The sequence below is a fragment of the Aristolochia californica genome, unplaced genomic scaffold (assembly GCF_029961685.1).
Source record: "Aristolochia californica isolate CCGP_79_NKW_82.1479 unplaced genomic scaffold, dmAriCali1.0.hap1 SCAF_12, whole genome shotgun sequence".
Classification (NCBI taxonomy): domain Eukaryota; kingdom Viridiplantae; phylum Streptophyta; class Magnoliopsida; order Piperales; family Aristolochiaceae; genus Aristolochia; species Aristolochia californica.
In genome coordinates this window covers 30,993,057-31,008,864 of record NW_027181793.1, presented here as the reverse complement: position 1 = coordinate 31,008,864, position 15,808 = coordinate 30,993,057, and the positions used below count along the sequence as shown (strand labels likewise).

At 40.8% G+C, this 15,808-nt stretch overlaps 1 protein-coding gene across 1 annotated transcript; it reads left to right on the top strand.

Moving 5' to 3' along the window:
- The first annotated feature begins 12,165 nt into the window (after positions 1–12,165).
- LOC137946457 (3-ketoacyl-CoA synthase 1-like) lies at positions 12,166–14,081 on the top strand. The gene has a single exon (XM_068792760.1). The coding sequence runs from the start codon at positions 12,196–12,198 to the stop codon at positions 13,621–13,623; it is 1,428 nt and encodes a 475-aa protein (XP_068648861.1). The 5' UTR covers positions 12,166–12,195; the 3' UTR covers positions 13,624–14,081.
- Positions 14,082–15,808: the final 1,727 nt, after the last annotated feature.

The window sequence follows — 15,808 nt, the reverse complement described above, 5'->3', positions numbered from 1 at the left end:
AAAAAAACACACACTTAATTTCAGGCATGAAAAAGAGATTACTCTTTTTTTAAGGGTAAACTCAAAATACCACTTTTTGAGTGGATAATAAAATGACTTGACTAACGCTAGATATTGGACACATTCTTATACTTTTTAGGTAGTGGGTTTAGGTATTGCTCTAAAGTAATAAAAATATGATAAATTGAAGAAATATTAAAGAAACACAAGGATAATAGTACATCATAATTTAGACAAAATGAAGCAATAATGTAGCACTCTACTTTCAAAACTAACTCCAGAAATTTTAAATAGAAGGAGGTGCAACACTCTAAGGGTCTATTTGGAAGACTCGTCCTTGGCCATTTCAGAGGGTCTTCTGACAATCTGAGTCTTTAGTCTCTAGGTTTTAAGACTCTTCTATTTTTAAGAAGGATCAGTAGTTCAACAATCATCTTCTTGGAGACCGGGAGCTGCATTCATCTAGAGGTCTACGATTGCCTTCTTAGATTGAGGTTGCACTCCATCTCATGGGAGCCTCTCTCTTTGATTGTCTAGTTTTTTGTTTTTTTTGTGTAACCCTATGGGTTTATGTAATTGTCAGTTGATGAAGGACAAACACCGATGGTATCCATTTTACTACTTAATTTCTCCTCAGAGCATTACTATACAAACAAATAATTGACTTGTGTTCGATGGTAGATATCTACTCTATGGCGTCAAACTTGTCTTATACTGAATTCTTTCTCCCCATGTACTTGTGAATCTATTTTCATATATTTGGAGCACATACTTAAATAGGAAAACATAACACCATGAGTGTTAAATTGTGGAGCTTAATCAACGCCATATGCTGAGTCGATACATGGATATATTAGTTATTGTTTCATTAAGGGCATTTTTGAAATTTTACTCTTGTATCGCGGTTGACCTAATTTTCTCTTTATAATTGAGGGGTACCACTATTAGGGTTTTATCATCACCAAGAAGGAGCTGGAGTTGCAACCCGAAAGAGGTTAGAGAAAACACCTATAAGTGTGTGTGATTTCTCTTGTAAACTATTTCATCTTTATAGTGGATTACTGCAATAGCGGAAGATAAGACGTAGTCTCACCTTGAGGCGAACTTATATAAATTTTGTTGTTTATTTTTGTGTTTACTTTTCCTTTCTTTCGCGATTATTATTATTACTCTCATTAGTTTGGAATTAAGGTTTCTAATTCCTAACAATGAGGATGAGATGAAAATAAAGTGATGAAATGACAAAATTAAATAAAGATAAGAAACAACATAAATAAATAAAGAGAAAGAACAACAACAAAAAACAATACTAAGGGGAAGTTGGTACCTTAGAGTGAGCAATTTTTAGAAAACCTGGTTAGCTAAATTTTTTGTTAAAGGTTTACTTTCGCGATAGATGTTTGTGCAGTACATCTAAACCCAGGGGCTTGCAGAGATTTGAAGGGGTATTTGGAGGGATCACTGATATAAAGGAAGGGGTCGAAGAAACCATTATACTTCACATTTTATCATGTAATGGACCTCTTAGCATGTAGTTGTTATGTTGTTTTACAAAAATCTCATGAGATGCGTTAAGGGATTATGTAGACTTTTTACCATCTCAAGCATTTGTTCCCCTAGTTATACTAACCACCTTGCCAGTTTCTTGGCTAGTCCTGGAGTCTCCCAATAGCATCCTATTGCAAAAATTTCTTTATTGTACAATAAATTGTTTCATACTATTTAATTTGGATTTTGTTGCTATTCATTGTTTTTTGTATCTTTTCTTTTGTTTTCTTGTCAATACATTTCTCCAGAGATCCTTATAGGCCTTCTTACCTACGAGGGTTGGTAGAATTTTATCCACTATAGAATGTCATAGTCAATATGCTGAAAAGGGATATCTCTTCCTGAATTCAAGGCCATTGTTGACTAATCTTATGTTTCAATTTACGAATTTGTATAAAAGTTACCTCTCCCATTGTTTTTATTGGAATTTTATTTTGTTGGTTTGTTTGGCATGGTGGAAGATTGAATATGCGTTGCTTTTTTTAATGCCATTGCGCTTGTAATTATTGAAAAAAGAGTCCCATTGTGCTTAACTTGAATTAAAGTTGTTTTTTGGAATTCAAATGTTTATGTTTTAACATCTTGTTGTATTTGTTAATCATGATACGAACCATGCTAATTATTTCTTCAATTAACTTATGTGAGAGCAGATTTCAACTCATATATATGGATCGACCTGTCAAAACAAATTCATTTATTACCAAATATTGTCAATCTTACAGGACCAAAAACAATAGGATGAACCACACCACTCAAATCCTTAGTTGCTTATTACTCATTTTCTTTTATGCAGGGTTAAGTAATTATATCCTCTTTTGTCACCTTTGTGTGTTTTTGTTTTTGTATTTATGAATATGCAGTTTTTGTCTCAGGGCACCTATTTAATTGATAGTCCGATTTTTTTTAGTACGTAAATTTTTTTATATCTTTTGAATTTGAAGTTTGTAAGGTATTATTGTCATGGCTAATAGTTCTAGCTCAACTCTATCTACACCACCTATTGCATCACAAGTAACATGAGTAAAGACAAAATCTTTGCATATTACTTGTTGTAGATAAAGGTGTTAATGGTAGAAAACTTTAATGTCTTTATTATTCGAAAAACTTTCATAGTGGAGGAATATATAGGATGCAATCTCATTTAAGAAAAGGGAAAGGGAAACTTACTCCTTGTCTAAAAGTTCGAAATAGAATATTAGAATTGTTGTGCCTTAGATGGCTTTAAGAGGGCGTTTTCATCTAGGGCAAGAGTAGTGGATGTAAAAGATGAAAATAAATGGTAAACTTTTAGGAAAAACAAAAGACTTGAATTTATAGGTACTCAATCTAAGAATAATGGGTCCTTGGGACAGTATTATCCTTTGCAAAGTAACCCTGGGTCTCAACCATGCATTAGATGTTTAATGACAGGGGAAAGAGTTGTTGCAATGGCAAAATTGGAGTATATGAAATGAATGTTTCATGTTTGTATTCCTTTCAATGCTCTTAAATATCAATAATTTCAACCTACACTTGATGCTATAACTTTTGGGAAATTTTTTGGATTTAAGTGTTACATATGTTAAAGATCATGTTGAATCTTGTAAAAGATATCGGGCACAAACAAGATGCACCTTATAGTTGATGGTTGGACAAACACAAGTAGCAAGACTAATGATTTTTTTGGTTCATTGTCCTTGAAGGTTAGTTTTCTTAAAATAATCTAAAGAATTTAAAAATATGAAAATATTGTTTAAAGTGTTCAAGGAACTTATGAACTCCATTAGATTAGATAATTTAGTCCAAATAGTAACAGATAATGCAACAAACTATGTGGCTGTTAGAAGGTTCTTGATGTAAGAGATTCCAAAGTCACATTGGACTCCCTACAATGTGCATTTTATGGGCTTGATGCTTAAGGATTTTGGTAAATATTTGGAAAGTGGTTAATGATGCAAGGATAATTACCTTGTTTGCAATGATATACTTGTGTTGAATTTCATGAGAAAATTCAACTAGGGGAGAATTGATTTCTTTAGCAGTTACTCACTTTGCAACAAATTTATGGTGACTAGTGAAGAATAGAATAATAATAAGATTCTTACAACATATAGTGAATGCAATTCTAAGTTTTAAATTTTGAGTTTCGATCCTCATGTGCACTAAATACATTAATATCACAAAGCCTCTTATTAAAATTTTAAGGATGATTGTGTGTGATTATAGATCAATGGGATACATCTTTGAGGGATGAAAAGAGCCAGAGAGATAGTAAAGGCCATCGCAGAAGGGCAAAAAGAGGACTATGAGCTTTACTTTTAAGTTCAAAAATGATCATTAGGAAAGTCAACTCCATCGACCTCTTCATTTAGTAGGTTACTGGTTGAAACCCATATTTCACTTTAACCTAACATCAATAGCTCAACGACCTCGAGTCAAGGCAAATCTATTAGATGTCATTGAGAAGTTTTACAGTAATGATCAAGATATTCAAGGAGCAACTATTAAGGGGGGGTTAGTCCCCCAAATGAATTTTTGAAGTTCAAGTTCATGTCCAACATGAAGATCATGTCAGTCATGTACATGAAGATCATCCTCGCACTTGGTGTTAGTATTGACGACTTCATGTGCACTGAAAAATAGTTTCCAGTGTTAGTGCCCCAACATGAGAAAAACATAAAAAACAAGAGAATCCCTAAACCCTTACAGTACACTTAATTACAACATAATCCTTGAAACCCCAAATTAGGTAAAACAACCATTATTACTACGAATAAGTTATTTAATGTATAATTAAATATATTAATATATGAATTAATTGAATTAGATATTTTATTGTGCATTGATATGGTAATTACATGAGCCAATGAAATATGCACATGATTAATTACAAATAATAAATAAATAACGTTATAAATAACAAAAACAAAAGTAATACGTTGAGTTATTAATTTATTAATAACATATGATATACTTTAACCTAAAAATAAATAATTTAAGAGAAAAAATTGATCTAATCATAACTTTAACACACTATATATTTGTACATAATATATTTTATGTATTATTAATTATTAATATATTATCACAAAATTTAAAACCATTGGTTTAATTAACTATAGCATTCGGATAATTATGCCAAAATAATTTATCAAATATTTATTTTAAAAATATTTTAATTATGACTATTAAATCACTATTTTAATATAGTAGTTATAAAATAAATATATTAAATAAATAAAATAATTTTTTATTTATAAAAAAATTATTTTTATAAATAAAATTTATAAATTAATTATTTTTATGACGATAATTTAATTTTTCCTAACTTAGGAAAAATTAAACCATCGTCATCTTCCTCAGCGGCGAGCCAGCGAGCAACAGCGATAGGCCAGTGGGCAACGGCGACGGCAGCGGGCAATGCCGATAGAGGCGGCGCTCTTTCCTTGCTGGCTCCAAGCTTAGGAACAACAATTAATCTCCTTCACGTGAATGACCAGAAAACTCTCCACTTGCTGCTCGTCAAGAGTGTTAGACCCCTTGATGGTGGCTGACGTTGATGAAGAGGGAGAACCCTTTCTTTGGGCTTGGAAAAGGGGCAGGAAGCTCCTCTTCTTAGTATGGATGATGGAGGATGAATTTGGGTGAAGATGGATGGCAATGGGGGGTGAAGGATAGGTTGGATTTTTGGAGTAAACCCTAAACTCGAGATCAAGAGGTGATCTCAACCTGTTTAGACTAGGTTATTCTAAAATCTCAAAGCTTACCTATTTCATTCATACCTTTCCCTTAAATAGGGAGTTTTAGGGTTAGGGTTACAATAATTCCCCATAATGCCCTTACATATAAAGTAATTAGAAATAACTCCTACTTAAAACAATATAAGAAATAAATCCTACTCAAAGAAATATAAGAATTAAATCCTATTGAGTGAGTTGTTGTTGTCTTCTTCGTTGTGTAACTCAGTGTGCTATTGAGTCCACAACATCTGCCTCCCCATGGAGAAAGAGTTTGTCCTCAAGCTCAAAAGCTACGTAGACTTGTTTGAAGATGTCCACACGTTCCCATGTTGCAGCATCGGGGTCAGTGTCCGTCCACTGAACGAGAATCTCCCAATGATCATTGGTCAGCCGTACGCGTAATACCGCAGCTGGGTTAAGAATAACCTCGCCATGATCAACCGGTGGTAGGAATGGAGTGGATGTAGGCTGTGTTCCGAAATGCGGCTTCAAAAGAGAGACATGAAACACATCGTAAATTCTGGCTGTGTCCGGTAATTTGAGTTGATAGGCGACTGGTCCCACGCGTCGAAGAATAGGAAACGACCCAAAAAATCTGGGTAAGAGCTTATGACGTGGAGGTCCCGCTAGAGACTGCTGACGGTAGGGTTGGAGCCGTAGCCACACATACTTTTCAACCTCAAAAGAGACCTCACGGTGGCCTCTGTCGTATACATCCTTCATCCGAGCTTGGGCGCGTCGTAGCCGTTCTGTGATATTCTATAGCGGTAGATCCCTGTCTATGAGTGCCTGATCAATCGTGTCCACGCAGGTGGACCCTGGGTTGTACGAGAGGAGGCAAGGTGGATCCCGACCATATATAACCCGAAAAGGAGTGGATTGCAATGCAGAGTGGAACGAAGTGTTGTAACAGTATTCAGCCCACGGAAGCCATTGAACACATTGTGGCGGACGATCCCCCACCAAGCACCGTAGATACATCTCGATGGTGCGGTTCACCACCTTAGTTTGCCCGTCTGTCTGTGGATGATAGGCGGAGAAGAACTTAAATTTTGTCCCACTCAAGCGAAACAGTTACCGCCAAAAGGTGCTCGTGAAAACTGCATCTCTGTCACTCACAATGGATTCTGGAATGCCATGTAAGCGGACTATCTGCTCCAGGAAAGTCTGAGCAACCCATGTTGCTGTATACGGATGAGCCATCGGTATAAAATGCCTGTACTTGGAGAATCGATCAAATACTATGAAAAGTACGGATTTGCCGGCTGACAGGGGTAGGCCTTCCACAAAATCCATTGAAATGTCGGCCCAAACCTGCGTAGGAAGGGCCAGAAGCTGGAGAAGACCGGTTGGACTCAAGTACTCGGCTTTGTTGCGCCGGCATACCTGACAGTCGCCCACATAAGTCGCAATAGAGGGTTTCATGGCTTGCCAGTAAAAATCAGCTCGAATTCTGTGCAAGGTCTTCTGGATCCCCTCGTGTGTACTGTCATGGTAGGCCGAGAGAATAGCTGGAATCAACTCGGACTCAGGTGGAAGGAAAATCCGCTACTTGTAATAAATAAGTGAATCCTGGATGGACCACTTCACATTCATTGTCCCTTCTGAGATCTGCTGATGCAGTTCCTGCAGTGCATGGTTAGTAGCATGTGCTTCTCGCACCAAGTCCATAATGAGAAATCTCGGCTGGCTGATAGAATAGACCGACTGCTAATCTTCAAAACACCGTGACAAGGCATTTGTCGCCTTATTTAATCTCCCCACACAATACTCCACCGAGAAGTCAAACCCCAACAACTTACTGATCCAGTGTTGTTGTGGCGACATCGTTAAACACTATTCTAATAGGAATTTAAGGTTGTAGTGATCCGTGCGTATGAGAAAAGCCCGGCCTTAGAGATAAGGCCTCCAATGTTGGGCGACTTTGGCCAACCCAAAGTTGTTCCGGCAGTTTGTGATGGCGGACTGCCAACTGTCTGCTAAAATACGCAATAGGATGGCCCAGCTGCTGTAAAACGGCCCCCATGCCCACGCCTGAAGCGTTGCACTCTACCACGAACAATTCGTCAAAGTTGGGAAGTTGTAATACTAGCGTAGATGCGAGGGTAGCTTTGAGTGCCACAAACGACGTGGTGGCCCCCTCATTCCAAATAAAAGAATTTTTCTTGAGTAAACTTGTCAATGGTGTTGCCACTGGTCCATAGTTCTGAATAAATTTGCAGTAGTAGCCCGCAAGACCCAGAAAACCCTGTAATGCAGAACACGACTGTGGTTGCGGCCACTGGTGAGTAGCTCAGATCTTCTCAAGATCCACCGTAACCCCCTCATGTGAGATAATGTATCCCAGATATCCCACATGTGAAGCCGCAAAAGAACACTTGGAGTGTTTCAAATAGAGCTGATGTGCTCTTAACAAGTCGAAAACAATCCTCAAGTGTGCCAAGTGCTCCTCAACCGACTTGCTATATATCAAAATATCATCGAAAAATACAAGAACAAATTTTCGAAGATAGGGGTTAAATACCTCGTTCATCAAAGCTTGAAAAGTGGAGGGTGCATTGGATAACCCAAACGACATGACGACGAACTCAAAGTGGCCATGGTGCGTGCGGAACGTCGTCTTCTCGATATCAGAGGGGTGCATCCGGACCTGATGGTATCCCGAACGGAGGTCGAGTTTAGTGAATAACCACGACCCATGTAACTCATCCAAAAGTTCATCCACTATCGGAATCGGGAACTTGTCTTTGACTATCTGCACGTTCAACTCCCGATAATCCACGCAGAACCTCCATGTCCCATCATGTTTCTTCACAAGTAAGACGGGTGAAGAAAACGGGGAGCGGCTGGGACGAATAAAACCCTGTTTCAACATCTCATGGCACTGACGCTCTATCTCGTCCTTCTGAAGGTGTGAGTAACGGTATGGTGGCACGACCACTACCTCAGAACCTGGTTTCAGACAGATCTAATGGTCACAGTGCCTCATGGGAGGCAACCTCGAAGGCTCCTGGAAGAGGTCATAGAACTCCTCAACCAGACCATCACTAGTACTGTCAGGCTGATCCTGTGTCTGCAAAGTGTGTATGCGGTGGGCCCTGTCCACCTGACAACCCTGTAAGAGCACCCGACTTTTGGCCAAATCAAAGTTCATGGTTAAAGCCGAAAAGTCCCACAGAATGGGCCCCAATGTTTGTAACCATTTAATGCCTAAAACCATATCAAATCCCGCCAGGGGAATAACAAAAAATTCCGCATTAAATAAAGTAAATCCAATGGAAAAAGTTACCGCCTTACTAATTCCATAGCTAGGGATGTTCTCGCCATTGGCCACTGAGACGGTGGCTGTCGGATGAGTGTGTATCTGGAGCTAGAGATGTTGTGCGGCTGTCAAACTCAGAAAATTGTGTGTACTCCCCAAGTCGACTAGTCCCACCAGTTCTCGGTCGATGACATGAGCTCGGACTTGCATTTTAGTAGGCGACTTCTGCCCAGTAATAGCATGCAAGGATATCTCTAGTGGTTCCTCCTCGATAATATCCTCTGGTTCTTCTAGATCCTCCGAATCCTCCATCTCGAGCTAAAATAATCGTTTACATTGGTGTCCGACCCGATACTGCTCATCGCAGTTATAATAGAGATTTTTGGACCGCCTTTCTGCCATCTCCGCACTCGTCAATTTTTTTATAAAGCTCGGTAGGGAATTACCAGGGCGGGGATCGGCTACCCGAGTCGTAGTCGGAGTGTGTATGGATGGTGCTGCTGTAGATGCTCCCTGAGATGAATTATAGTGGCGCCCTTGCCACGTCGAGGAAGTGTTCCTCTCACTCAACCAACCCGGCTTACGTTGTTGCAACTGTTGTCGTTGTTCCATTGCTCGGGCCATATTCATGGAGGGGGGGCGGAAGTGAGGAACGCCGAGAGAGAAGAGAAGTCGTCGCCGAGGGAGGAATCCCTTTCGACCTCTATCGCAGAACCTCTCGGTTTCCCGTACTCTACAACGGAGGTTGAGAGGGGTCGAGAGGGAGAGGTCGTAGAGAGGGAGACCAGAGAGGGACGGTGGAGACGAGAGAGGGAGCAGAGAGCTTGGGGTTTAGGGAGACTACAGAGGGGCTACGGGAACGAGAGAGGGGTGCGCCAGAGAGAGCCCCGTGCGTGAGTCATGTACTTGATTCTCAAAATCGGGCAAAAAACACTTTTCGCCGTTTACTCTTGGGACATGAACTTCTGAGTCATAGATGATCATGTACATGACATGAAGTTTGGCGCCGTTTACGACATCAGGACATGAACTGAATAATGTGCATGAAGATTATGTCCTGAGTCATGTTGATTAACCCCCCCTAAATGAACTCAAATATATATATAGACTCTGCAAGGGGATTTTGGATGGATGATGGTTATCAAGTCAAGTGACAAAATGCTTCTAGTCAATACATATTTTTATACAAATGTATTTTTATTATAAATTTTTTTAAAGCTTGGATTTACTTATTGGATTTTTTTTTATTTTGTTATGATCCAATTTCTTTTGAGGACATGGACTTACTAGAATATTGACTAGCATAAACAAAACATCCTTTAATTGATGTTACAGAAATAAAAAATTGGGAAAATATGCAACCAAATTTAGTTCAATCAGAGAATGGAGATTAAGGTAAACATATTTGGAGGGGGGGGGGGGGGGGGGGGGGATGCCCTTCATCTATTGAAGTCGTCAGTGGATCGCAGATGACATTTCATCTGGATGTTGGGGATGAAGCGATCCTTCATCTCCACGTTTTAAAATCCTTCATCTCGTTGAAGACCATTTTTTATCTTCTTCGAGATGAAGGACGCGCGCGGCTTGGTTTTTTTTTTCCCACTCTCTCGCGTGTCCTCATTTCCCTTTTTTCCTCCCTCTCTCCCACATCCCTCTCTCGTCTCCATGCACCCCCAACGTCGCTGCTCCCTCTCTTCTCTCAGACTCTCGTCTCCGGCCTCCTTCTCTCGGTCTTCTCTCGGACTCGCCCTCTCTCTTGCACCCCCTCTCTCGTCTTTGTGCCTCCCTCTCTTCTTTCGAATTCGCTCTCCGTTTTTCTCTCTCGTTTCTCTCTCTCTCTCTTATCCCTCTCGACCTCCCACTCCCTTCTCTCTCTGGCTATTCTCCTTTCCCCCAAAATACTTTCCAATTTCGTTCAATTTCCCCATTTTGATTTTGAAGATGAAGATGAACTTGTCCACACTAACACCCTATTTCGAAGATTTCGAACATGAACTTGTCCACACTAACACCCATTTCGAAGATAAAGATCATGTAGATGCATGAGATGAAAATGAAGATCAAACTTCCAATTTGTTGACTAACCCCCCATTATAAAATTCCAATGAATGGGACTTTTATGAACTATTTTTTTTTTAGATCTATAGTAGGTGACAAGAAAACTTGGACCTCATGGAGCATTAGAATAATTTTATGTTTTTATATATGAACATAACTATTTTGATTTTATTTGAAGAAGTCGATTATACTAGAATTGTTGAAAACATAATTATTTGAGGATAAATTGAATTTTAAATATGGTTAGATTAAACTGTTAATTTCATAAAGTCATTTTAATAGTTTTTAATTTTTTTTTTGTACATAAGTATCTTAATAGGATATTTTATATAGGTAGATGACATCTTCCCCATTGGACCCGGTTGAATCATAATAGGACATTTCACTGGTTCGATAAAATCCATGTCTGTGAATGTCTGTGAATGTCTGTGAGCCGAACGAGCTGAATCCACTGTCGCCTATTGACTTGGTAACCTTTTTCTTTCATCTCCGATGGGACGAGACGGCGCTTTAATTCCAACACTTCATGGCGGAAGCACGAAGACCCGGACTCTTCTACACAATCAAGTGTTTAACTATCGTCAACTGGTTCTGGTGGGCGCTTGGCTGCTTCTACGAGCTTTTGAAACCTAGTCCGGAATAAATGAAGACAGCAGTTCTTGTCCAACAGATACAGCCATGAGCGCTTCGTTTTAACCTTGAAATTCGTTCGTCATAGCTTTGTCTCCTTCGCGCGTTGAGTTTTAGCCAAATCTTAACGAGGTCAAAGGGTCATTTTAAAGCAGACCAAGACCGGGGTAGGTGGATTGCTCCTTCCAACATCAGTTTTGGTTGAGATTTGATAGGAGAGGATGAGAGCAGAAGAAGCGACAAGACAGCAAGCGTCCTGGGACAGCATTTAGCCATCAGAGAGTCGGAATCGTTCCCACGAGGTATGTGTTCAGTGTTGCAGCAGAAGCGACAAGAAAGCAAGCGTCCTGGAACTGCATTTAGCCATCAGAGAGTCGGAATCGTTCCCTGAAGACGACGAGGTAAGTGTTCAGTGTTGCAGCTGTAGAGTGAAGTCATTATTTCATATTCTTTATTTTCAAATACTCTAAACAACATATTTATTAATTGATTTTTTAGGATAATTTTTATCCTTTAATTTTATTTTTTGTAAATGAATTTAATATTCACAATATAAAAGGACTCGTTGTAGTACCTTATTTGTTGAAACAGATGAAGTGAGAGCATCTATCTGCCAATGGGTTTTGAGATTGACATCAAAACCATCTCTCATAATGCTCACTGCTCACTCTGTTTTTCCCTTCAATTTTCATTCTCTCTTTGATCAACCATCTCTGTTTTTCGCCTTGCTTTGCTCTCTTAATGCCTCGCTTCCCAACGGTTCCCAACTCTCATTCAATTCTCAGTCCTCAACACAACATTTCCCAGTTTCACCAGCCTCCCGGAGTAGGTCTCTAATTATGAAGAGAACCTGTAACGGCGGAAGGAGCATTATATATTGAAGTCCTTCTCCGAATCCTTTATTTCAAAAATCAAATTTCCTCTCTTCTTCTTGTTTGATTCTTTCTTTCCTTTCTCTGGTTATTTTCAACAGGCACCATGAAGTCGATCACCCAAATCCAACTCCCCCGGGCTTCCTTCGCCTGTCTGCTCACCCTTACCATCTTTCTGCGCCTCCTCTTGTCCACCACCACCTCTCTCAACCGCCTCATTTTTCACCTGGTTTCGCTGAACGGCGTTATACTGTTGACTTGTGCATGCTGTCTCGCGCTCTCGCTTTTCTTGTACCTTTCCCGTCGTCGCCGCCCGGTTCTCCTTGTCGACTATGCCTGCTTCAAGCCCGACTTTGATCGCAAATGCAGCTACGAAGTTTGCGAGTACTTGGTCCGCCGATCTCGCCGGTTTACCACCGTGAGTGAAGAGTTCATGCGGCGGATATATCTCAAGTCCGGGCTGGGGGACGAGGCCTACGCTCCTCCTTTCATCTTCCAGACGGACTACGAGGCCAAGCTCAAGTCTGCAGTTCAGGAAGCCCAAGAAGGGATGTTCTCCGCCGTCGACTCCCTTCTGCAGACTACCATGATCGACCCAAGTCAAATTGATATCGTTATAACCACTTGCGGGATGTTTTCTCCTACCCCGTCTCTGTCCTCCATGATCGTTAACCGTTACCACCTTAAGCCCAATGTGCAGACGTTTAACCTCAGCGGAATGGGTTGCAGTTCAGGGGTAATGTCCATCGACATGGCGGCGAAGCTTCTGAGTCGGGACAGGAGAATTCGGTACGCGCTGGTGGTGGTCACCGAGAGCATCAGCTTGAACTGGTACTTCGGCGAGAATCGCTCCATGCTCGTGACCAACTGCATTTTCCGAGTGGGAACCGCTGCAGCTTTGGTGACCAACGATCCCACCCGGCGCTCGACAGCCAAGATGGAGCTCCTGACCTCTCTCCGTAGCCACCACGGCGCCGACGATGCCTCCTACAAGGCCGCCTTCCAGGAGGAAGATGCCGACGGTAACATGGGTATCTCCCTGACGAAGGACCTCATACGCGTCGCCACCGAGGGCCTGCGGGTGCACATTCATTCCCTGGCTCCACGAGTGCTGCCCCTCACGCAGCTCTTCTCTTGCGCTTATTCAATACTCTCCTCCAAACTCTCCCGCGGGGAGACGAAGGAGAAGGTGCCGGACTTCACGACGGCGTTCGATCACATGTGCATCCACACGGGGGGGAAGGCGGTGATCGAACAGGTGGGGAAGGTTATGCGTCTCGGTGGCGAGGTGACGGAACCGGCTCGGATGACTCTGCACCGATTCGGTAACACGTCAAGCAGCTTGGTGTTCTATGAGCTGGCGTACTTTGAGGCGAAAGGGCGGGTGAAGAAGGGAGACAAGATGTGGATGTTGGCTTTCGGCACCGGCTTTAAAGTCTGTAGTCTGGTGTGGAAGGCTCTGAGGGACTCACGAAGAGAAGCAGAGAACCCATGGAACGACTGCATCCACAGATACCCTTTGAAAGCTTGGTAGAAAGAAACCTCCCTTTCCATTAAAGACCCAGGGAGGGGGGTTCACGAAAAAGAACGATAGTAAGAGAGACAAGCGTAGAGGAAAGGTTGACGCCTGTGAAGAAATAAATGAAGATTGCAGATTCATGATCTCCTTTTTCCTCTTCTCTCTTTATCTGCTTTGGATCTTTTCGTCTCTAAAAATGCATGGGAGATGAAAGTTCGAGATCGCTGTGATGGTTGTTGGTTTCGTTTCAGGATTTCATCTCCACCAGCAAGATAATAAGGAGATGGAAAGCTGAGTTCGTGATTATCTTCGTATTTGTTAGAGCTAATGATTCTTTAGTTTGTCTTTGTTACAGGATTTTATCTCTTTTCCGTTTCATGAAAATAAGCTATGTTGCTTGTGATTTCTGACGGTATCTTTCTCGCAAGGGTAGGCAAGGCTCCTCCTTGCTTGTGTGTATGTATATTTGTGGGTGGTGGGTTTCTATGCTTGCTTCGCAAACTCGAATAAGCTCACTCCATGGGGAGGCATGAACCAAACAAGAGAAAGCATCCCCACAAATTCCTAACCCATATAGATGCCACAAGGAAGATATAGGACCCCAAACCGAAGCGATCCAGGCAATTCGACCGGAGTTTTACTGGAGCTGAGTCATTCCCCAAGTCAGGCCACCTTGTTCAAACGACTGAAGGTCAATAAGCTAACATAAGCGTGGAAAGTAAAAAGCTCAGTCATTGCTGAAGTACTTGAATGACGTTCTATCACAGACTCACACTACACAAACTACTAAGAATTTACTCTTTTGCATTCAAAGCAGCTTATTATAAGTCGTACGTTGTCAAAGGAGCTGCATGGACAGGCCTGATAAATCCACTGGAAATTTTAAAAGTTCTTCCCGTCCAAGGTTCTGACGAGGACAGGGAGAGTAAATCCCTATTAATAAATTATCCAAAGGTTGATGTGAATGACCATTTACTCTTGTCTTCCTGCGTCTTCCTGCGTCTAATTTTCCAGTGGCAGAACAAACACAAGAAAAGTACCTTCCAACAATCAGAAGGTCTGTCCTTGCTGCCTCTCCATTTTTTTTCATGAATTGAAGGAAATCTTTATGACTATTTCTTTAGGCTTGAAAATGGTTAATTTGATAAACTTTTGATTCCTAGACCATAGTGGTGGGAGATGAATTTTTCGAAATGTAAATGTGACTTGACCACTTCGAATGACAAATCTATTAATTGCTTTGCCCCCCAAAAAATATCTCATAAATTTTCGATAAGTTTAGTCTTACCAAGCCCCACACCAATGCTAACTCACCACCCTTTTCTTCCATGGTCGTCACCACCCACTGTACCAGTCTGAAGAACAGATCCTACCAAAATAGCATAAGCTATAACTCCATAGATTTACTTTTTTTTTTCTTCTTAATATTGATGCAACAAGATGTGTCTTTGTTAATTTTTAGGATTCCATGGATTTAACTCAGGGAGAGAGGACTCATTGGGAAAAAACAGGAGGAATAAAAGAGGTTATGAACTTGTGTCCTAACCCTTTCCTTGAAGTTCAATTTATAGATTAATAATCCTATAATATTACAATTATGCCACTAGAACTTAAACTAATTACATCAATGTCATCTTTATAAAATGACTCTTTATTTACCATCATACCATCGTTGTGTGGACTTTGAGCCCATCTTCAAACACACTTGGTTGTGTGGGTTTGGACCCATCTTCCAACACTCCCACTCAAACTGGGGGTAAGAAAATATCATGAACGCCCAACTCGTTGCAAAATCAATGTTATAAAGTACTCACTTTCTAAATTTAGACTCATGTTATTAAGTCAATGCAATGAGGTGATTGGATATGGTTGAACCTGGCTCAATCTAATGACTTTATACTAATATCACCTCTTTAAATCATAAATTGGAGAGAGCATGAAATTTTCTCCACCGTGATGGTGTCGCAATGGGAAGATAGGCATGGAGAAAATGCTAGCTACCCTTCCCCTTCCTTTCTATTGCTCGGGGAGGGTTTGTGGTTATCATCCTAGCTACAAATGGTTCAAGAATGAGGGATGGTGGAGCAAAGCACCCAACCGCCACCTCCCTATCAACAGATAAAGAGGTTGATGGAGACAGGGGCTCCCCCATAGAGTTATCTTCTATTTCTATTTTTCAAATATTAAAATTTAAATCTTT

Coding starts and splice junctions, on each gene's coding strand:
- LOC137946457 (XM_068792760.1), top strand. CDS start 12,196: ATGAAGTCGATCACCCAAATCCAACTCCCCCGGGCTTCCTTCGCCTGT.